Raw genomic sequence first — 23,536 nt, 5'->3', positions numbered from 1 at the left:
CAGTACAATAAAATAAAAATTATAATACCTAATAAATACAGTACAATAAAATAAAAATTACAATACCTAATAAATAGATACAGATTGTCCACCATGAGAATTAAAATTATCTCTTTTTTTTTGTTACAAGGCGAAAATATATTTCACTACCCTACATCTTCAATAGAAAGGAACTTAATTAATGTAGGGACACTAGTGCATTTATTTCCCTTCCTCTTCCTTACTGAGTCCATAATTTTTTTTTTTACTGGCTATAATTTATATAAAAATATAAAGGATGGGCTTGGTGATTGATATTCGGGGTTCTCTCTTTGTTTTCTATTCATCCGATTGCCATATTTCCGGTGTTGATCCATATATTTGGCCCACAACACAGTTGATATTTCCTTATAATCGTCTCAAGCCTTTTTTTTTTTTTTTACCGGTTACAATCATCTCAAGTCTTTAGGGCGACCAAACTTTGCCTTTCATGAGTTGAAGACATTTTTTTCCTGTTGCAGGGGAACGCCCATGGATCTCATGATGAATAGGAAAGGAAAATAAAAACACATTTGATGTTCACTTACTAGTATCAGAATCTGTCGAAATCTCTCAATTAGTTCCAAGTAAGACTGTGCCATTGCATTACATTCATTTTCTCTACGTTTAGTTATTTCATTTATTATACTTGGGTCTTATATCTGGTACATATGGCCTCTTCTATTGATCATCCAAATTTCTTTTGCTTAATTTCTATACCGACTGTACGTCACATTATCGAAGTTTGGAAATCCAAATGCCTCTCCAGCTTGTATGTCACATTATTCACATTAGAGTAAATACTGATGCATTAGTCTCCCAGTATAGGCAATCTAGTGCTGTTATCGTACTAGCTAGATCAAACCCCCAATTGCCAATGGATCTGCTTGATACAAAAGATATATAGTGTTGTTTTCCATTATATATCATTAACATGCATATATAGTTTCCAAAGATAACAATAGTCGATGGTACCTGCGCATGTATCTCTAAGTTAAACAAATATAGATGAAAATATCATAATAGTATATTCACGTATATTCAAGTTTTCAGTCGATATCCACTGGTAGCACGAATAGTGATGAACAATATTCTTGGATTTTGACATCAATATGAACTCACTATTTACTGAGTCACATATCATATATTAATTGGTTCATCATATGAAAGATTTTTATTGAGGAGCTAATGATATCGAAGAGGGACTTCAGGCTCATTAAAGAGGTGTAGATGCACGCTCTCGCATATCAATCAAGAGATTGCAAGTTTGATACTATTCGTGGGACTATCCTTACCCATTTATTAGGTATTTAGATTTATATTTTATTATGCTAGCCTCACGAATCTCCATTGTAACCGAAAAAGAGGAACTTTGGTCTTTAGTGGCAACTCCATGCAACACACACTCATACTCATTTTGTCAAGACGGAGCTCATGAGATGAATAGAGAATACATAGGTTAGATTTAAAGGAGTATAAGAAGTCTCAATTAAATCTATAAGCTTTTGACCGGAGATTGAATAAGTGGGACAATAGTTTGGACCTTCTTTGTAAGATAATATTTTTCCTAATTAAGATCCATCTCTATGCTTTGTGAGATCACAATTCCTACCTTTGTCTCATGAGTAGGGTCACAGATTCACATTTACGTTTGTCCCTGCACTTACACGACAAGATAGATTACTGTTGGGAGTATGATATTGTGCAATTAATTTTATTTAATTTGAACTCATGAATCAGCTGCAAATTTCAACTTAATATCCTGACCACGAAATTAATTGATAAAAGTGGATAAGACGGGATTTTTATTAACACCTTGCTGTTCCTCCTTCCCCCACCCCCCACCCCCCTCCTCAAAGCCACTTTTGATTCAAACATCAAAGTAATAACCATGATGTAACGCCACTTTAATCGCCCATCCTGCTCAGATTCAAATCCCCGACATAAGGTGAAATTTCACCACATCATCATACACATATTTCAGTGATTCTATCTTGTCATCTACCGAAAGAAAGTATCGAAGAAAAGTCAATAAATAAAGGAAGGTTGGTCGAACTTAAATAGAATGTCATAATTTTCTTAATTAATAGGGATTTCATTTTTCCAGTGAGAATGGGGCCGGAGACCCATAAAACAAAAAAATTAACTATTGCCAGTCATGAAATAGGATCATTCAAGGTTTCCATCCTTCACCTATACTCTTTATTTTTCTCATTCCAGGGATACATATTTTAATTTTCTAATTATCCCATGCCCTTAGGATATAAGAATGTCGTTGTGATTTTTTTTAAAAATTGCTTGATTATTAGATCTTAGTTTGTGCCGACATATACAGTTTAGGAAAACCTTTTAATAGAGAATCTATCTATATAAAATAATAAAAAGCGAGCATACTGTGTGCAATTTTTGTTTATATAAAATTAGTGGATGATATCAAGACAGGGAATATCACAGTGGTGCACCTCTCGTCTGGTGATCAAGAAGTCTCAGGTTCGATACCCAATGGGACTACCCGTGCCCCTTTATTAGATATTTATGATTTCTATTTCAATACACTAGACCCATACGCCTTCTTGTAATAAAAAAATAAAAATAAAATAAAATTAGTGGATGGTGAAAAGACGAAATGAATGCTATTGGGGTGTCAGACTATTTTCCAACTGTGATGATATCTTTTAGGGAAAATAGCCATATAACACAGCTTTTACTTTATTTTCACTTTCTAGTACGTTTTTAAAAGTTGTCACGATATAACATGAATCACTATTTTATTCTTGGATCTAGCACACCGTTATAACGCCGTTAAACTTAATTGACGGTGGGTCCTTCTTCTTCTTCTTCCTCCTCCTTCTCTTCCTCTTCCCCCTTCACGACTCTACTGCCCACAGCTCCTCCTCCTTCACGACTCTGCTACCCACAGGAATCACGTTCTCAAACATAAATTTTCTAGATTTCAATTTTCTCATCTGAGAAAGATGAGGAAAATATGTAAAATGAAAAAAATGCAAATCTGGAAAGAACTCAATTTCATTCTATTAGATAGTGCAGTCCCGACATTTTCCACATTATGTGCATCCTGGGGGAAGGGGAATAGAAAACTGGACCAGTTCTCGATGAACCTTGCCCTCTGTATTACCTTGCCAGTGCGCCGAGCATCTTTATAGGGAAGATTATGAACAACAATGACTCTCCATAGTCCGCTCCTTTTATTGAGGAGGAGGAGGAGGAGGAGGAGGAGGCAGTTAAGTTTGACGGCGTTATAACGGCGTGTTAGATCCATAAATAAAATGGTGATTCGTGCTAGATCGTGACAACTTTTAAAAACGTGCTACGAAGTGAAAATAAGATAAAAATTATGTTATATGGGGTTATTTTCCCTATCTTTTAAGTTCTAACCAAATAACTGCTTGGGGAAAATAAAATGGCCGCCCGCGGTTGAATGATAAAGTATACCTCTAGAGCTTTGTTAAATGAAATATGACCATATATATATATATATATATATATGGTATTTCAATTTTTTTAATATATTGGCAAGTAAATGATATATGTCGGCATCTATAATTTTTTTTTCTAGAAATAAAAGAAATTACACCCTAGATCCTGGGGCGTGATCTAACTACAACATGTGAATGAGCTACCAATTGTCAACCAACATTTAATTTTTCAGGGTATTTTTTCTTTTATTGAGGAGTACAAGAGTTAATGGGATAGGACTAAAAAGAAGTGAAGAAATTGATGTCTCTCACGAGCAGTTACATGTTTGGAAGATATTGTCAAAGGGCGAATTTTACTCGCAGTATATGGAGTCAAATAGCAGTTTTTATAGATCGTATGATGTGACATCATACTTAGTTGGGATGAACAAAGATGTGGACATTAATTCCTAAGGTATTTTACTCCATTAATGAGATGTTAATTTCTCTTGTCTATAACCATTTTTTTAAATGAATATCTATAACCATTTTAATCTATTTATGTCTCTTTATTTCATCCATTACAAATAATGAGAAACCGCATGATTAGAAATGAGTAATTGCATATTCATAGCCGTGAATCTAGTGAGAATAAATTCTCTATGATTAGGGTTGTAACGGTGGTTCACAGCGGTGATAGTGAGGCTTCTCCAATAAGAAGCTTGAAGGACACAGTTTCAATTTCATTAGGATATTAGAATTGAAATTTCTACTTCATTAATATTAGATGCATGAACATCGCTTGTAACTGGAAGAAATGAGAAAATAAAGTTTCACGTATAAGAATTTAGTACAAAACCTCTTTGGTTATAACTATAGATGCAAAGCGAGGGCAATCACACTAAACTTATAAAAAATGAATACATAACCTCTTTATGTTTTTCTTTTTTATTCTTTATGTATTCTTTGAATACATAACCACACTCTTAAGAAATGAATACATTTCCTTTGGCACATTTCTTTTTAGTTTTTTACATATATTGCAAAAACAAACAGCAAATTTTAGGTATTACAACTTCCGAGCCAAATCATCTTTCACAACTCTCTCCCCGCATCTCTCCTTCTCTTTTGCTTTCCCATTTTGTCTATAGTAGAGAAATACCACTCAAACAATAACAATAATAAAGAACCTACATAGATTCATTCTCGTAATTCAATTTAGCACTTATTCTCCTTAAATAATATTTCAAAATTGAGTTCTCTAAATGAGAAAAATATTCAGGTGAGAGTTTTACTCCTTAATGGACCAATTTGACTCGATCAAGAATTATTCGGGATCAATTGGATTTTTTTATATCAAATGGTGTACACCAAAAAAGTAATAACAATAAAAGGTGTAAATTACTTTTAAAAATTCTCTGTATGAATGAATCGCATATAAAAGTTGAGTGTGGGTTAATTTTCCATTAAAAGTGCATTAATCCGTGCATTAAATGGAATAAATAAATAGTGGCAAGAAAAAAAGAACGAACAAATAATTAGTTCTGATTTATGCCACATTGTGCCACATCGATCCGCCCCATATGGAGAGCTTGTGACGTCAAGAGATTGAAAGGCTCTCAAGATAAAACTCGGACAATGTGGTTTCGCGGCAATTGAGTTCTTAATAAGCAGACTTTATTGTAATATAGGAGTTCGAAACTTGTTGGAGATATTACTTTTGATATTTGAACAAAATGAGTTTCAACTAATAAATTGAGAATTTTTATTGTCTAAACAAAGTTATGAAGATATTGTATATGTAATTTATTTTATGGTCAGTGAATTAGCCAGCCAAACAATAATTATATGAAAAGAATATATATTTATCTTCAGGAAAACAGACAAAGAAAAAGGAAAAAAATCTGTCTTTGCGTAATATAGTGGAAATTGAATTTAGGTCTTATTTTATATTATTTCTCCCCAGTTGGTTCTGCCCAGAAAAATCTGTTCTTATCTTAAATTTGAAAATAAAACTTATGGCTATCTTAACCTGTTTGGTTTCCCAATATAATTTTAAAATTACAATTCTAACTTAACTCTACTCACTACAAAACAAAATAACTCATACAAAGTTAAAGAGTAGGCCCCATTTATACCACTTTTTTCCACAACAAAACAACATAACTCATACAAAGTCAAATGGTGGGCTCCATTTATACCACTCAAAATCAAAATCAAAATCTAATTTTAAAATCCTACTATGAAACCAAACGCAACCTTAAGTTTTCATGTTCTTTCCGGCATATATGAACATCTCTTTTATCAAAAGCACACAAACACTTACACCCGCCGAGCATTAAAAAAATAATAATAAATTAATAATAATGAAGATATAGTTCATATGCTTAATTACGAGGATAGAGTTCTACGACAACATGAAAATATTATTTGTAATGCAGGAACTAAATGGATAAATAATTTCAGAAAAAAATAAAGAAAAAGGAAAGCAATAACTAGTTGGATCAGATCGTGAGGAAATTTAATTTCAAGTTTAAATTATGAAAAAAAAAACCTTACTGAAAAAAATCATGAAAAAAAAATTTATTTTTTAGATTACAAATGAAATTTATGAATATATTATAATAAAATAAATTTTAATATAATTAATTAATAAAGGGACATGATTAGTTTTCAAAATAAATATTAAATTTAAAATCCTCGGTTAGGATGCGAATGCATATATGATTTGTTTGGCGGACCCAGGCTCGACAAGCAAATAAACAGTGATCTCCACAAGTCATGATATCGACATGATGCAAACTCGCTAATCGTGACCGTCCATCTGGCAATTAATGGCCCCCCCATAGTGGATGGATGGGATTGAAGATAATTTTGTATAGCAGCACCCTCGACCTATAAATACCCCCCACGTCCAGCGTCTTTTACATACCGAGATTAGAGCTAAATTTGCCTTTACTTTTCGTGTCCCACATATCAAATCACTTGTCTCTCACCATCAACACCACCTCCCATAATGGCCGAGGAGCACAAACACCACCACCTCTTCCACCGCAAAAAGGATGAGGACCAGCCGTCCGTTCAGGAGTCGATCTACTCCGAGACCACCGGATATGGAGAACCGGGCGGTGGCTATGCCGAGACCACTGAGGTGATGGCTGTCAGCTCTGGGCCAGAGCACGACTACAAGAAGGAGGAGAAGCACCACAAGCACCTCGAGCACGTTGGTGAACTCGGTGCTGCTGCCGCCGGGGCTTATGCTCTGGTATATCAAAGTTTGCCTGTCTTCGTTCATTTGGATCAAATCAAAGATCGTTTTATTAGAATAAAAATGTCACCATAATAAGGTTCTTCTTAAACATGTATATACAATATGGACATGAGGGACATATCTCCTCTACCGGAGAAAAAAAGGTTTAGTGCCGTGGTATTATTTCGACCTAAAATCATAAGACTTTAGGTTTGAATCTCACCTCTGAAACTCTTCGTATGAGAAAAAGAAAAACACTACGGCAATCGTAAGAATCAAAATTGACAATACACTTGCTCTGTTGATAACCTTTCTTTTCTTTTCACTTTAATTTATTTTTGTTAATTTTTTATATGTCATCACATATATATATATATATATACGATCACATATAAAATATATATATATATATGATCAAATTCTTGTTCTAAAATACACATTAAAGTGATCAAAAGAGGAAATAGCACAGTGGGTCAGGTTCGATACCCAGTGAAACTATTTGTTCCTTTTTATTAGATATTTAAGATTTTTATTTTAATACACTAAGCTCATGATCACCGAAAAAAATACACAGTAAAGTGGGGATAGAAATGAATCAAAGAAACTAAATCTATATATGTAGAGGAGTATTATAGACTATTTTCTTTCATCTTTCCCAGTTTAATTAGCCAATTATATTTTTTTCCCCTTTTATCTTGATTGAAATTGCCAATCTCAATTACGTGACTGAAACTTTCACATGAAATCAAATAGTACGAGAAGCACGAGTCAAAGAAGGACCCAGAGCACGCGCACAGGCACAAGATCGAGGAGGAGGTCGCTGCTGCGGCCGCGGTCGGGGCAGGTGGCTTTGCCTTTCACGAGAAGCATGAGAGGAAGGACACCAAGAAGGAAGACGAGGAGGAGCACGGCAAGAAGCACCACCACATCTTCTGATCAGTGATCTCGTTATTCATTAATGAGATCGACTCGATCAAAATTTATATATAAATTTTATCCGACCTACGCCTGCTCTGCTGCCATGAAATAACTGCTACATGTGTACTTAGTGAGCTTGGGTGAAAGGCTAAGAGCTGAGTGATTTTCTCTTCTGCATACTATATATGTGGGGTAGGCTTATCTGTGTGAATGCTTGCTTTTGTGCACTTGTGATCGTTTGAGATTTGGCAATAATATAATATTTCCTCAAATAATATAATATATATATAATATTTCCTCTGTAACTATATTTTTATGTGTATGTCCATGTGTCCATCTTTCATTAATTCTTCTCAAGACTTTTGTTTTTTTCTTTCTCAACTGTTACAAAGACAGCCTCATGAATTTAGTATGAGCGAATACAAATCTAAACAAAAAGAACAGGAAAATTTACTGATGAGGATTGAATTTAAACCATCTTAGTTTTTAGGTGAGCTCGTGGGCCATTGGACTCACACTCTTTGTTGTATAATAGTTATTTTTTCGATTATAAAAGAATTTTATGAGTTTAATATAATAAAATAAAAATCTAATAAATCGACACAGATAGTTTAATCACGAAGTTTGAATCTAATACCTCTATGTTAATAAGCGAAAGCATCCACCACTGAGATGTACATCTCTTCTCTCGTATAATTGCGATTTCTCGTATAATTGCTAATTTATTAATAACGAAAATACCTTCATCAACCACTTTGTATATGTGGCCAAAAAAATCCCACTTTATTTATTATCATGAAAGGGGTAGTAAACCAAAAATTCGACTATGCTGCAATTTATGAATCCTAGACGTCTCAATGATATGGCAGAAATAGTTTTCAGGTCTTCCTTTTCTCCCCGCGCGCCTTTCAAACAGCATAGATATAACAAGTTTAACGAAACTCCATTTAGATAGTAATTCGGCATCTATTTTTTTAAGTAAAATTTTAATATTTAATTTTATAAATAAAAAAATTTATAATTTAGAGACTTTTTTCCCTAACTTAAACCTAGAGTAGACACACTACAAGAAAACAGTCACATAGGGACCGAAAAATTGAGACCATTTATTTTGGCACATTTCTTTTTAGTTTTTTTACATATATTGCAAAAACAGTAACAAAACAGCAAATTTTAGGTTTTACGACTTCCGAGCTAAATCATCTTTCCCAACACTCTCTCCCCGCAAATCTCTCCTTCTCTTTCACTTTCGCATTTTGTCAATAGCAGAGAAATACCACTCAAACAATAACAACAATAAAGAACCTACATAATTGAATATAGTAATCCGATTTAGCATTTATTCTCCTTAAACAATGTTTCAGATTCGAGTTCTGTAAATAAATAAAAAATTCAGCTGAGAGTTTTACTCTCTAATGGACCAATCTAACTCGATCTAGTCGGGATCAATTGAGTTTTTGATATCAAGTGATGCACATCGAAAAAGTAACAACAATAAAAAGTGTAAATTACTTTTCAGAATTCTCTGTATGGATGAATCACATATAAAAGTTGAGTGTGGGTTAATTTTCTGTTAAAAGTGCATTAACCGTGCATTTAACGGAATAAACAAATAGTGGCAAAAAAAAAAGAACGGAACAAATAATTATATTTGTTTTACGCCACATCGTGCCACATCGATCCGCCCCATATGGAGAGGTTGTGACATCAAGAGGTTGAAAGGCTCTCAATAGAAAATTCGGAGAACGTGGTTTTGCAGCAAATTGAATTCTTAATAAGTATACTTTATTGTAATATAGGAGTTCAAAAATTGTTGGAGATACTACTTTTGATATTTGAACAAAATGAATTTTAACTAATAAATCGAGAATTCTTATGGTCTAAACAAAGTTATGAAGATATCGTACTTGCAATTTATTTTATGGTCAATGAATTAGCCAGCCAAACAATATTGTATGAAAAGAATATATATTTATCTTCAAGCAAACAGAAAAGGAGAGAGAAAAAATCTGTCTTTGCGTAATATTGTGGAAATTGAATTTAGGTCTTATATTTATGTTATGTCTTCCCAGTTGGTTCTGCCCAGAAAAATCTGTATCTTAAATTTCAAAATAAAACTTATGGCTATCTTAAGTTTCCCTGTTCTTTCTGGCATATATGAACATCTCTTTTATCAAAAGCACATAAACACTCCGAGCAAAAAAAAAAAAAACTCAATAGCGAAGGTATAGTACATATGCTTAATTACGAGGATAAAGTTATACGACAACAGAAAAACTATTTGTAATGCAGGAACGAAATGGATAAACAATCTCAGAAAAAGAAAAAAAGAAAAAGAAAAAGGAAAGCAATCACTGGTTGGACCAGATTGTGAGGAAATTTATTTATTTTAGTGAGATTTCAAGTTTAAATTATGAAAAAAGAACCTTACAGAAAAATTATGAAAAAAAATTCTTTTTTGGATTACAAATGAAATTTATGAATATATTACAATGAAATAAAAATGTTAACATAATTAATTAATAAAGGGATACGGACGTAATCTCAGAACAAATATCAAATTTAAAATTCCTTGGTGATGGCACGAATGCATATATAATTTGTTTGGACGGACCCCGGCCGGACGAGCAAATAAACGGATATACATCTATATCATCAGTGATCTCCATGAGTCATGACATCGACATAATACAAACTCACAAATCGTGACCGTCCATCTAGCATTTCTGGCCTCCCGTAGTGGATGGATGGGATTGAAGATTATTTTGTATAGCACCCATGACCTATAAATAGCCCTCACTTCCAAAGTCTCTTACATACCAAAAAACAACACAAATCACTTGTGTCCTTCACCATCAACACCACCTCCCATAATGGCCGAGGAGCAAAAACACCACCACCTCTTCCACCACAAAAAGGATGAGGACCAGCCGCCTGTTCAGGAGTCGATCTACTCCGAGACCACCGGATATGGAGAACCGGGCGGTGGTTATGCCGAGACCACTGAGGTGATGGCTGTCGGCTCTGGGCCAGAGCACGACTACAAGAAGGAGGAGAAGCACCACAAGCACCTCGAGCACGTTGGTGAACTTGGTGCTACTGCTGCAGGGGCCTACGGTCTGGTATATCAAACTTTGCCTGTCTTCGTTCATTTGGATTAAATCAAAGATCGTTTTATTAGAATAAAAATGTCACCATAATATGGTTCTTCTTAAACATGTATATACGATATGGACATGAGGAACATATCTCCTCTACCGGAGGAGAAAAGGTTTAGTGCGGTGGTATTATTTTGACCTAAAATCATTAGATTTTAGGTTTGAATCTCACCTCTGAAACTCTTCGTATGAGAAAAAGAAAAAAGCTACCTCGATCATAAGAATCAAAATTGACAATACACTTGCTCTGTCGAGATATATATATATATATATATATATATATGATCAAATTCTTGTTCAAAAACACATAGTAAACGGGGAATAGAAATGAATCAAAGAAACTAAATCTATATATGTAGAGGAGTATTATAGACTATTTTCTTTCATCTTTCCCAGTTTAATTAGCCAATTATATTTTTTCCCCCTTTTATCTTGATTGAAATTGCCAATCTCAATTACGTGACTGATACTTTCACATGAAATCAAATAGTACGAGAAGCACGAATCAAAGAAGGACCCAGAGCACGCGCACAGGCACAAGCTCGAGGAGGAGGCTGCTGCTGCGGCCGCGGTCGGGGCAGGCGGCTTCGCCTTCCACGAGAAGCATGAGAGGAAGGACGCCAAGAAGGAAGACGAGGAGGAGCACGGCAAGAAGCACCACCACATCTTCTGATCAGTGATCTCGTTATTCATTAATGAGATCGACTCGATCAAAATATATATAAATTTTATCCGACCTACGCCTGCCCTGCTGCCATGAAATAACCGCTACATGTGTACTTAGTGAGCTTGAGTGAAAGGCTAAGAGCTGAGTGATCTTCTCTTCTGCATACTATATACGTGGCGTAGGCTTATCAGTGTGAGAGCTTGCTTTTGTAATCTCTTATGATCGTTTGAGATTTCGGAATAATATAATATATATAATATTTCCTCTGTAACTATATTTTTATGCGTAAGTCCATGTGTCCATCTTTCTTTAATTCTTCTCAAGACATTTTTTTTCCCTTCTCAACTGTTACAAAGACAGCCTCATGAATTTTGTATAAGGGAATACAAATCTAAACAAAAAGAAGATGGAAACTTACTGATGAGAATTGAATTTAAAATATTTTAATTTTTAGGTGACTTTGTGAGTTATTGGATACGCTTTTTTTCTCATATAATAATTATTTTTTCGATTATAATAAAGATTTATGAGTTTAATATAAAAAATAAAAATTTAATAAATCGATGCGGATAGTTTGATCACGAAGGTCAAATCTAATACCTCTTAATAAGCGAAAGCATCTGCCGCTCAGATGTACATCTCCTTTCTCGTACAATTGCTAATTTATTAATAACGAAAACACCTTGATCAACCACTTTGTATATGTGGCCAAAAAAATCCCACTATATATTGTAAACCAAAAATTCGACTATGCTGCAATTTATGAATTATGAGTAAACTTAAGCGAGGAATTAGCACTTATCCTAGACTTCTCAATGATATGAGCAGAAATAGTTTTCAGGTCTTCCTTTTTTCCCCGCGCGCCTTTCTAACAGCATAGATATAGCAAGTTTAACAAAACTCCATTTGGATAGTAGTTCGACGTTTATTTACTTTAAGCAAAGTTTTCGGATTGAGTTCTACAAAATGAAAATTCACGATTTAGAAACTTTTACCCCTTATTGGCCTTATTTGACTTGAACCTAGAGTAGTCACACTACAAGAAAACAGTCATATAGGGACGGAAAAATTGAGACCACGTGGTGCAAACCGAAAATTAATTGTTGTAGCAAAAACTGAGCTCATCGCTCCAGTCCACCTGCAGTGTCTCATCTTGCCATACCTCTTTAGTCACAGTACATGAGAAAAACAAATGATCTCGAGTCTCTGATATTAACGCAGCAAAATTGACATAAATTAATCAGAGTTATTGATAAGTCCTCGTTTGCTGATTCTGAACGTAGTACTGATCAGCCCGTCCAAGATAACAAAGCCATGAAACAATATAAGTGACTCTAGCTACATGGCATGACAACCATATGCATTAATGCCGTAAAACCTTCAGCTTCCGCCTACAAATAATGTCATTCCACACGCTCGAAAGCACAAACCGAGAACGAGAATTCCATAACATAGTGTGTTGATAAGCAAATTCCAACACTCTGTCAAAGTAAAATCATTAATTAATAGCTGAAAGATTCTAACCCCCCAGGATTTGGGCCCCGTAGTTGATAAACAAATCCCCTGGCCTTGTCATCTACTATGTATGTCATTTTCCTTTACTAATAAAAATTATATCTTTTTGTAGTAACCATAGAAGATCTACCACGAAAAACTTTCACTAGCATCCGATTCTATAACTCATCATGACCGCTCTGTCAATATCACCCGTCGAAGGGCATCTTAGACAAAATAAATAAATAAAAATCAATGCACTGTTGCGAGCACATGGGTGATGAATTATTTCATATAGTATTTTTGAAAATTTTAGATTTCTGAAGATGAATAGGAAGTTTTTATATTTCCAAACTTATTATTTATTTATTTATTTTTGGTCTAGTTGTTCAAGCTTTTGATGACTGGTGTTAAGGAAAACAAGGAACAAACAATGACAAATAACCACAACAATCTTCTTCTTGTATACATGGAAATGATTTGATGCAGTTCCAAGATGGATTCTCAGAGGTACAATCGGAACTCATATCATTATTGAAAAACACAGCTCGTAGGACAAATAGAAAATGGAATAACAGATCACCACTCGGAATAGAATTCAAGAGATAAAGATTAGAGTTTCACTTCTTTTGGAGCACCAAAAGATAAAGAAACAAGAGAAAAGAGTAAAAATTCTGCCGGAATCCCAGTCTGATTTTTCATTATTTTAGACGGTCCTACAATTACTTGTGGACTGAATTCATTGGCCTAAGTCCATAGAACACATTGAAACTAACATTTCAACTTTAATTAATTAAAATCTAACAATTTTCAAAGAGAATTAAAGCCCTAAATATTTCCCATGCAACAATCTCTTATTTATTGTAATTCTTGACTTTTGCTCAGCTACCTTCAGAATTCTTAACGGGCTGAGCTTCTCCATTTGGGTTATACGGCCTTAGTCACCGTTTTCATCAGGATTGCATTAGTCTTTTTATCGTTACGCAGCCGGAAGAAACGGTTTCAACCGTGCATCTCCTCTCAATCTTCACCCCTCCAGCAATGCATCATAGAACGAGTAAAGAATGCAGATGAACAGAGGAATGAGAACGCAACATCATTAGCCCGAACAAGATACTAAAAGGGCGGTCGTACTTGTCAGAAGGAACCTCCCGGTGCGTCACTACCATCGCGATGAGAAAAGCCACAGTTAGATACATGAGAAAGCTGTAAAAGAATTTCTGTGACGGACTTGTCGACATAGTGAAATAAATTTTTCCTGATAGTCGTTCGATTATGTGAAACTGCGGCCTGCAAGGAGTTCGTATCCATATTAATAGCTGCTGAAGATTGTTGCAACTGTTAGCTATTATGGATATATAGACAGATACGTCAGCCAAGGTAGTTAAGTTTAGAGAAACCATTTTACTAATTAATTAAATTGTGGCATTCTGGTGTCATATCTGTTACCAACAAATTGGCAGGCCCCGCGCATCCAACAGATACAAATTCTTCCTTCTTTTCTTTTTTTTTCCTTAAGTGAATGACGGATATTATTAACTTATTAGCTAAATCTAATTTTCAGCAGGACGTCCGCTTGACTATTCTCACAACCGAGGTGCTTTAAGTGGGCTCTTATAAAATTTCACTAGGTCTATAAACTATTGGGTCATCTTTAATCCAAAAGTTTGAGCTAATAGGTTGTAGTACCCAGTCTCTTATAAACTCGTGATTTTTCCTTAATTTTTCCGTGTGGGATAATCTCTCTTAATACCAGCCCTGACGTGATACCATATGGTATTTCTCACTCTTTACCTACACGTGCCACGTGAACACTTAAACACTCACCATCAACAACTTTCCTTGAGCCAGACTCTCCCTCTCATCCGGACTCTAGTCTTAACTATCTCAATGTAGGCTTCCCCTTCCACGCTCAGCCGAGGGGGTTCAAACCAATTACGATCTAGCCTTCCACTTCCGAATTGGGACTTGACTAGCTACAAATTCCACACCAAAGCTTGATGTGGTGTGAGTCCCCACACAGGCGCACGGAAGCGTAACCTTTTCTGATATCATGTAAAATTTCGTTGAGCCTATAATCTATTGGGTCATCGCTAACCCAAAAGTTCGAGCTGGTAGGTTGTAGTACCTAATCTCTTATAAACTAGTGAATTTTTCCTTAATTTTTTCATATGGGACAATCTCTCTCAAGAGTTTTAGTCAATATATTAGTCTAATATTGCGTTTCACCATAAAATAGAATAGAATAGGCCCAACCTACCAACTCGAGCTTTTGGATTGGAAATAAATCAAATCGCTTATAGACCCAGTGAATATTTTACATAGTATCAGAGTGAATTATGTTTCCACGTGTCCATGTGGACTCATACCTCACCAAGTCTCTAGTAGTCGAGTGTCTCCAATTAGACCCAAGTGTGATTCATTGTCAATTGTCGTCCCTCCTCCTCCCGAGCACGGAAGTCCAATCCCAACTTGTTGAGTATGTCTCGTATTCAGTGAAGAACCTGAAGACTCGAAGACCAGAGTAGTAAAAAGATTGAATGAAAAAGAAAAGGGTGAGATCTCATATTCTTCTTAGATTATATTTACTATTTTGTACGGATTTTGTTGTATCTCTTAAATCTTTAAATAGGGAAATTATCTCTTGGGATGTTAGAAATAATTCTAGAATATCCTTAAAATCTTTTAAAGGGTGAAATATCGTAGGATTTTATTGGGATATATTTGAGAAATATGGAAGGTATTGTATCTATTTAAAGGGGAAAGGATCTTGTATAAAGACAACATATTGTGTGAGGATCACGGGTAATCTTCTTAGAAATTCTTGGGTTTACTCTCTTAGAGCAATAGGGTTCATAGTGAGAGAGTGGTGAGAATTAAGAGGATTGTGAGCCTATTCTCGGGTTGGATCTTGTAACAGGGGCCGGGAAACGTCAGTGTGATCTCGATGTTCTAATCTCCGGTTTATCGATTTAGTGAAATCTCCATGCTTTGTCCATGGATGTTTCCCTGACTCCGAGGGTTTTACCACGTATATCCCGGTGTTGAATGTTCTCTCTTCTCGGTCTAAATTCCTCGAATTCGGCATCTTCCACAATGCAACTTGTAGTTAATTCTTGAGGGCGGGTTCTTCAGATCCACGTGGCACGTGAAGTGAAATGTCAAAGTCACACGTTGTCACATGAGGGCGGGTGTTAAGAGTTAATCCTATACGAAAAAAATATAATAGAAAAGTATAGGTTTATAAGAGATTGAGTTTCACAACCTATCATGTCAAGTTTTTAGATTGGAGACGGGTCCAATCGCTTATTGGTTGGAGATGAGCCCAATTGCTTTTAGGCCTAGTGGAATTTTATAATTCTAAAAGCCTACATTGCAGGCAAAATAATTCTCTTTAAAATGCAGTTTGTCAATTGTATCACACATTGTGATTAAAATTCTACATTTTCTAAATTTTTACAAAATCTACCTCATAGTAATATGTGAGAAAAAACCAATGATATTATTACAAATAATAATACTTACGACAATTATTTGAATAATTAATATCTATTCATCTATTTTATTGGAGTTTAAGTGATTTTTCTCATATATAATTTTGGGGAAATAGGTTTATCAAAAAATTTCTTTCTTCTCAGCTCAGATTAAACCGGAGCTGCTGATAAGTCATCTATTTCTCACCGCAGGTGGTTTGCGCAGGTGAACTAATTTTCGAACAGGTGGAGCGGGTGCCCGTTTTATAACAACTAATTGCGATGACATATATCAGCAAGGAACCTTTTTTTTTTTAATCCAGGAGGAACAAATTTTTTTCTTTCGCTGAAAAAATAAAGAACAGTTTTTTTATTTTTTGGGAAAAAATATTTGGTTTGTGTTCCCACTTTCATCTTGAAAAAGATTAAATCCATACACAACATTTTGGCTCTGTTAATATTTCATATAGTTCACCAGTAATTCAAAAAGATGCGGTAAATCAACTGAGCGGATGTTGCTACGACAAGTCACTTAGCAACAATCGCAAGATCCGCATATAGTTAAATATGCCCAAACTTTTGAACTTTGAGAGCAAATTAAGTGTGTATACGGGGAAACATGGACCGATAGCTTACATCAGCTGGATTAGAATTAAATGTTGGAACCGTGTTACGAAACATTTATGTCAAAATAACCTTTTTAAAATCTGAAAATATATATGCTAATGTAAATGGATAATTTGGAAACATAATCAAACCTATACAGTAACAGTTGACCTTGAAACATATATAGACATCCCCGTATGTCCACTGGTAGATTCAAGTAGTATAGTTATATGTGGGAACTGGGAAGTAGTTTATATTGCCCTTTCCTTTTGGGGGGGGGGGGGGGGGGGGGGGGGGGGGGGTTGGATGGGGCAGTTTTGGGGAGCCTTATATGCATATTAAGTATATATATATATATATATATATAATTAAAATTCACCCAAAAACATATATTACTAGTTTTTTCGTCTCGTACATTGCACAGGTGTTCATATATATTTATATCATTTTTATCGAAGTTATTTATATTTTTAAGCATAAATTATCTTATACAAAATAATAATAATTTTTAACTTTTAATTTTAATATAAATAATAATTTGCAACTATTTTTCAATAAAACTTATTATAATAATGATAATTTATATTCAATTAATATGCATCATATTTTTAAGTTAACCGTTACGATAAATTTATCACATATATTAAGTTTTGTAAATAGAATATATATTTGCATTTTTAAAACATTGTTTCTAACATCCTTATCTAAATATTTTATTTTTATTTTGTATCAATTAATAGCATTCTGTTATAAATTTTTTCTTTTAAAGGACCATGATAATTTCGGAAATTCTATATATCATCAAATTTATTTTTAGTGTTTATATCATTTGGGGTTTTCTATATATGTTCATTTTTAACGCATATATATATATATCATTTCTTATAACAATTATTCTGATTTTTGAAACATGTATTTACTCTTTAACACAATAAAATATGTTGAAAGTTAATTTGAAGTTTCATTCGATAATCAATTTATAAAATTAGACTACTTTTGAATGGTTCAATAAATATTTTTAACTAATGGTCTCAATACATTATATATTTATCTAATCGATCAATGTATAATATGAATATTTTTGTAGATATTCAAACAAAATTGGTCATGCACTTTTTAAATACAAAATTTGATGATATTCTTTTTTCAAATATATAATTTTTGTTTTTCTATATCACAATTAGTTCACATATTATAATAATTTTATCCTTCTAATAAAAATATATGCTAAGTTAATTTGAAAATTTATTCTATAAATTAATAAAATTAAACTAATTTTCAATGGTTCTACAAATATTTTCCCACTAATGGTCTCAATGCATTATATATTTATCTAATAATTGTACAATATACATATTTTTATAGATATTCACACAAATCTGGTTATATATTTTATAAATAAAAAATTTGATGACCACATTTATTTTTCGATTTTTTATATTACCATAATTTCATATATTACAATAATTTGGCCCTTATAATAATAGAAATTAGGTTAATATCTAACTAAATAATTAATTGTTAGTATTACTTAATTGTCACTTAATTTTTGAATTGAGCCTTTTCTAATAAGTCGAGAAGATATTGGGTTTTCATAATGGGCTTGATTTGATTATATCAATTCTCTTAATTTTTTAATATATTCTTTAAATAATTTTTTTATTAATTAGAGAGCATTTATTACAATAGGATACAGTTTTACTTATAATAGTAGGAGGGTCACGTGCATTGCACGTGGTTTGCATCTCTTCAGGCAGTTAGCATTCCAAGGAACAAGAACAAACAAATTATTTTACTAATAAAATTGAAATCAAGATTTTACAATAAGATAAGCTTGGAAGAACACAATATTTGATGATTAAACTAACAAATAAATATCTAGGTAAAGCGTTATGTACCATTAGATAAAGACAAATATTAAATAAAAAGTAAGCTACTATAACATGGGCATAGGTCACAAAAAAAAAACTTTTAAAAAATCAGAGCAATCCAAAAGGTACAGAACATGGCACAAATGCAAGTGCAATATGCACTACATCAACAATGTTCTGTGACTTGGCAGTTTGGTATCATAGCTTGGATATGAGTTGACAAATCATATTGATATCACGAGAAAAAGTATTTGATTGGTGATTCTTATGGATAGAGGGAAATGATTGGAGAGACCAGAATCCACTCCCATGATTTATTAACTGGGAGATATGTAGCTCATATTGGGGGGCTACATATCGTAGAGTTCATCCTAAAACTTGGGGACGAAAAGTCAATAAGAAGCGTACCAGACAATGAGAACTCAAAATCCACCCACTCTATCAAGGATTTTGAGAAAGAAAGATCTTTCTTTTTTCTTTTTCTTTTTTTTTTTGCTCCTTTTTCCACATAAAGACATGCATTAAGAAACCGCATCTGTAAGAAAGATGACGTATAAGATTTTACAGTAGCAAAAGTATATCACTCAAAACTATGCCATCTCTAGGAGAGAGCAAGTTCAATGCAAAATGAACAGACAAGAGACAAATCAAAATAGCATCATAAAGCCAAAAATAACATAGTGAGAACTAGAACCTATGTTGGACAGAAGGTACAACAGCATGGAGATAATAACCGAACCAAAATATCTTTGTATAATATAAAAATATAATTAGAGCAATTACTTGTAAATTTAAAGACGAAGGAGGGAAAGAACAAAACACAACAAAATATACCAAAGCTAGTATTCATGCTAGAGTGATGCGAAAGAGAAGATGACCAATTAGCAATGATAGACAACAACTAGGGCAACTGATATTGTGGTAACCATCATTCTGCCTACAACAACTAGACTCTTCGTTTTCTGTTAGCATGACTCTCCTCCTCTTTTGTTTAGTTATTGGTTGACCATACCAATTGCATTATGTAGGTGCAATTTTTTTTCCCTTTCCCCTAAAAGAATGCATAATTAAAGAGTACATCATGAGCTATAAGTAATGGACCGAGTTAGATAGTATGCTGATAGCATACATGCTAACATACAACAAAATTAAAGAGGGACATGATAAAATATAAGGAAAAGTCATATTAGAACTTATACTGAGCCATAGTGGCTAGATGATGAAGATTTTTCTTTTGGAGCAAAGGAAATGAAGATTAAAGATTATATAGTGAGCATATATATATATATATATATATATATATATATATTCATGCTGGAAAGGAATCTCTATTGTGTCACATAGTGAGCAAGATTGCATCATTTGGTACTGAAAAATGTAGGAGCAACATAGAAGCAAACCAACTCCCAATAGATGGATAAAGGCACAAGTATCTTAAAAGTGTGTAATAGGCAAGCATACATTGAAAGTACAAGCTAGGATGACTAATGGGAAAGCATGAATAAGCAATTGACCAAAGGCAAAACCAATAGAAAAACCGCAAAGTAGTTGTAAGTGGGGGGAAAGAAAAAAAGAGCTCACCTGAGTCCATGGCATTTGAAATAGCAGGAGGTAGAACGAGAGCTTAGGCCTGCACCTATATGAGAAAAAATATCATTGCATTTGGTGTCTAATGAGGCTTTATGAGAGAACGATATTGTAAACTGCACTCCAAAAATTTGATTAGCACAAGAGAAAAGGTGAACAAAGATCATGTCATAGCAGCCACAGGCCAAAAAAGGAATGTACTTGATTTCAAGGTCTAAAAGCATAAGATAGAATCGGAGATGGCAATAGCTCTTGTAATGTAGTAGGAAGAAGTTTAAAGCTTATATTAAGAAACTTGTGGTAACAAATACAAAATAGTGATATTCCTACATCAAGAATGGAAAAGAGGAAATGAGACGCTTCATATCCTATAGGTAAAAGTAAAACTGGGGACGGATAAAAGAGGGGATTAATTAAAAGACTAAATCACAAAGGGAAAAAAAATACATGTTTGATACTATGTGTATGTCACTGGTGCTCCCAATTCTATGGATTCAACACAATCGGTATTAAAAGTGTTTTACAATATTATGGATTATTCCCACATCCATGTTAATAACTTAAATATCTCAACTTTGCATCAGACATAGAGAAGAACAGACCAAGCGATAAATAAAGTGTTGCCAAAATTAATGTAGAAGAGATTGTCAAACCACTTTAGGCATGGATGAGACTCTCCTTACTAATAGCTTCAGCAGCTCCAGCTTATAACATTAAGTAACGAAATTGACCGTGAGTTCAAGCAGACCAGTTGCATTGCATTATTCTTAAAACACATTTTCTGATAATTAAGTTTAAAAGGAAAAAAATAGATTTTGGAAAGTCTCTTTTCAGACCTGAGCATTAAATGCTTGAGAAATTCAGCGTGGGAGCAAACATCATAAAGAGACAAACCTGATTCAGGATCTCTCGAATAGTCTAGGAGAGCTACCATAACCTATAATAATAAAAGGCATATAAAAGGTCAGGACAATGATGGCGAATCATCCATTGAAAAAGAATAATTCATAACAAATAAATGTAAAGGATGATGTACAATCCCCCATGCACATTAAATTGCAAATTAGTACAAGGGACAGATTTCACCCCCAAACATCATACCTACCTATCAGCGAGATCACTTTATAATAAGCAAGAGATTCATAACTTTATGAAAAAAGCCAAAAGCATGCGACTGCAATGCATAGTTGCAAGTGCTATTTAGCTTTTCTCATGACAATTACTTTGGGGCCCATCTTTGAGAACCAAATGAAAATTCCATCTAACAAAGAAAGAAAGTAACAGTAAAGCCAACAATTAACATATAAAATGTACCATTTCCACGAAAATAGAAGCAACCAGATGAAGCGATTAAAGAAAATCATTAGCACAATAGAAGACAATCATAAAGTTCATCACAAACACATATGGGCAACTATCAGTGGGCATTTCACCTGTTTGCTACCAATCAAAAAGGAAAAGAAAAAAACTCACTTCTTTGGAGCGAAAGTTGATCGCCTGGTGGCAAGGAGCACGGGATGATTAGAGGAGGCTTTTATCAAGTAGGTTAGAAGTAAAAAATAGACGAACTAGTGGCACATAGCATGGGATGACTGAGGTAGGCATTTGATTGAGTAGGTAAAAGACGGTAGATGGAAGTAGAAATAGAGGGAGGAGATGAAGGGAGGTTAGATGCTCTTTGTCTGTGAAGCAATATAAAGTTCATGATTCAGACACCACCACAGGAGCAGGTGCGATAGAGAATTAGCGAAAAATCACGAACATCTGAATGGGCCCGGAAGAGGCAACAAACCCCGACACTACATCGCTGCTAGTTAGGCGTGGGATTGGGGCCAAACGGTAATAGATAATTTTCGATCCTTTTCGATCACAGCAGAGTGAAGTAGGCCAAAGCATAAGCATGGAATGGACTCAAGATGTGGTAGAGCATGGGAGAAAAGCAAAAACATAGATTGGAGAAAGGAGCACTGAGAAGGCAAAGGTAAAGGTGACCGTTCGGTGTGTTTGGTTGTGGCGGGCTAGCTAGTGTATGTTGGGAAAAGAGGAAGCGTAAGCACATACCTTATTTTTTATTTAAACAAAAAGGCATGAGGTTGTGAAAACACATGAATGTGAAAATAAATGCGGGAGCTTCTGCTTTTCTAAATAAAGTAGTAGATATATGAATATGGGTATGGATTGAGAGAAGATTATCGAGTTGTATACCATGGGGAAAAGTATAGTAACCCTTTACCACCCCTCCCCTCCAAATATGGAACCTAGTGCTTGAGCATTTGTTGCGGGAAAGGCTATGAAGCTCGCTAAAGGGTATAATACCGTCATCCAGGTCTTGGTTGTTAGTATTATTGCATTTTCCTAGCCCCACCTAAAAATTGGTATTAGAGCCAATTCGTAGGTGAGGCTAGGAAAATGCAATAATACTAATAACCAAGACTTGGACGACAATATCATACTCTCTAGTGAGCTTCATAGCTTTTCCTGTGAAAAACGCTCAAGCACTAGGTTCCATATCGTCGCCACAGAACTTGATTTTTAGTATTACTGATTCCCTAGAATCACCTCGAATCGCATGTGAGCGACTTTCTTTTCGATGTGCAGAATCCTCTTAATAAGCAAGCACAGAGCATCCTTACGTCAGGTCCTAGAATTATAAAACTATCGGGAATTCTAAACCCTTAGCCCAGAACGAGAGAGTTTAGAAGAGCATACTGAGAGAGAGTGCATCAGAAAGGTTTTCTAATTACTTTTTGATTAGTCTCTTTCAATGGAGGAGCTGCCATTATATAGCCAGAGCTCGATACAACACGACAACCAAATATTTTGAAATGGCCGACAGACGTGGCCTGATACTTTAAGGACCATATCCAGAGCTTGATTGAGTTATTCATCCGTCAGACTGTTCCATCAATGTTCATCATCAGGCCTCATTATCATCGGTTGGGGCCAGTTGGCAGGATCCCATAGATAATTATTATTGAAGCTGAGACCGGCTTGACTTTCAGCTTGAGTTAGAGGTTAGGAGCTGGGGCCGACTTGGTCTTCATCTTGGATCGGTGGTTAGCCAATTGTATCAGTTGG

At 34.4% G+C, this 23,536-nt stretch overlaps 2 protein-coding genes and 1 long non-coding RNA gene across 3 annotated transcripts; 2 read left to right on the top strand and 1 right to left on the bottom strand.

Moving 5' to 3' along the window:
• Positions 1–6,348: 6,348 nt before the first annotated feature.
• On the top strand, positions 6,349–7,924 carry LOC116188517 (abscisic stress-ripening protein 1-like). Its single transcript, XM_031517933.1, has 2 exons — positions 6,349–6,699; positions 7,438–7,924. Exons 1-2 carry the CDS (start codon positions 6,451–6,453, stop codon positions 7,618–7,620), a joined length of 432 nt encoding a protein of 143 aa, XP_031373793.1. The 5' UTR covers positions 6,349–6,450; the 3' UTR covers positions 7,621–7,924.
• Positions 7,925–10,401: 2,477 nt separating this feature from the next.
• Positions 10,402–11,716, top strand: LOC116189346 (abscisic stress-ripening protein 1-like). Its single transcript, XM_031518972.1, has 2 exons — positions 10,402–10,724; positions 11,251–11,716. The coding sequence occupies exons 1-2, from the start codon at positions 10,476–10,478 to the stop codon at positions 11,431–11,433; spliced, it is 432 nt and encodes a 143-aa protein (XP_031374832.1). The 5' UTR covers positions 10,402–10,475; the 3' UTR covers positions 11,434–11,716.
• A 6,891-nt stretch (positions 11,717–18,607) lies between these two features.
• LOC116189118 lies at positions 18,608–22,666 on the bottom strand. Its single transcript, XR_004152324.1, has 4 exons — positions 21,932–22,666; positions 21,353–21,395; positions 20,453–20,507; positions 18,608–19,406 (listed from the first exon to the last, which is right to left on the bottom strand). It is a non-coding gene; the product is annotated as an uncharacterized LOC116189118 (long non-coding RNA).
• Positions 22,667–23,536: the final 870 nt, after the last annotated feature.

Source organism: Punica granatum, chromosome 8 (assembly GCF_007655135.1).
Source record: "Punica granatum isolate Tunisia-2019 chromosome 8, ASM765513v2, whole genome shotgun sequence".
NCBI lineage: Eukaryota > Viridiplantae > Streptophyta > Magnoliopsida > Myrtales > Lythraceae > Punica > Punica granatum.
This window is presented reverse-complemented; position numbering and strand designations above follow the sequence as displayed.

Excerpts from the sequence above, each read along its gene's own strand:
- LOC116188517 (XM_031517933.1), top strand. The coding sequence starts at position 6,451 with ATGGCCGAGGAGCACAAACACCACCACCTCTTCCACCGCAAAAAGGAT. Across the intron at positions 6,700-7,437 it reads CCGCCGGGGCTTATGCTCTG|TACGAGAAGCACGAGTCAAA; the intron begins GTATATCAAAGT and ends GAAATCAAATAG.
- LOC116189346 (XM_031518972.1), top strand. The coding sequence starts at position 10,476 with ATGGCCGAGGAGCAAAAACACCACCACCTCTTCCACCACAAAAAGGAT. Across the intron at positions 10,725-11,250 it reads CTGCAGGGGCCTACGGTCTG|TACGAGAAGCACGAATCAAA; the intron begins GTATATCAAACT and ends GAAATCAAATAG.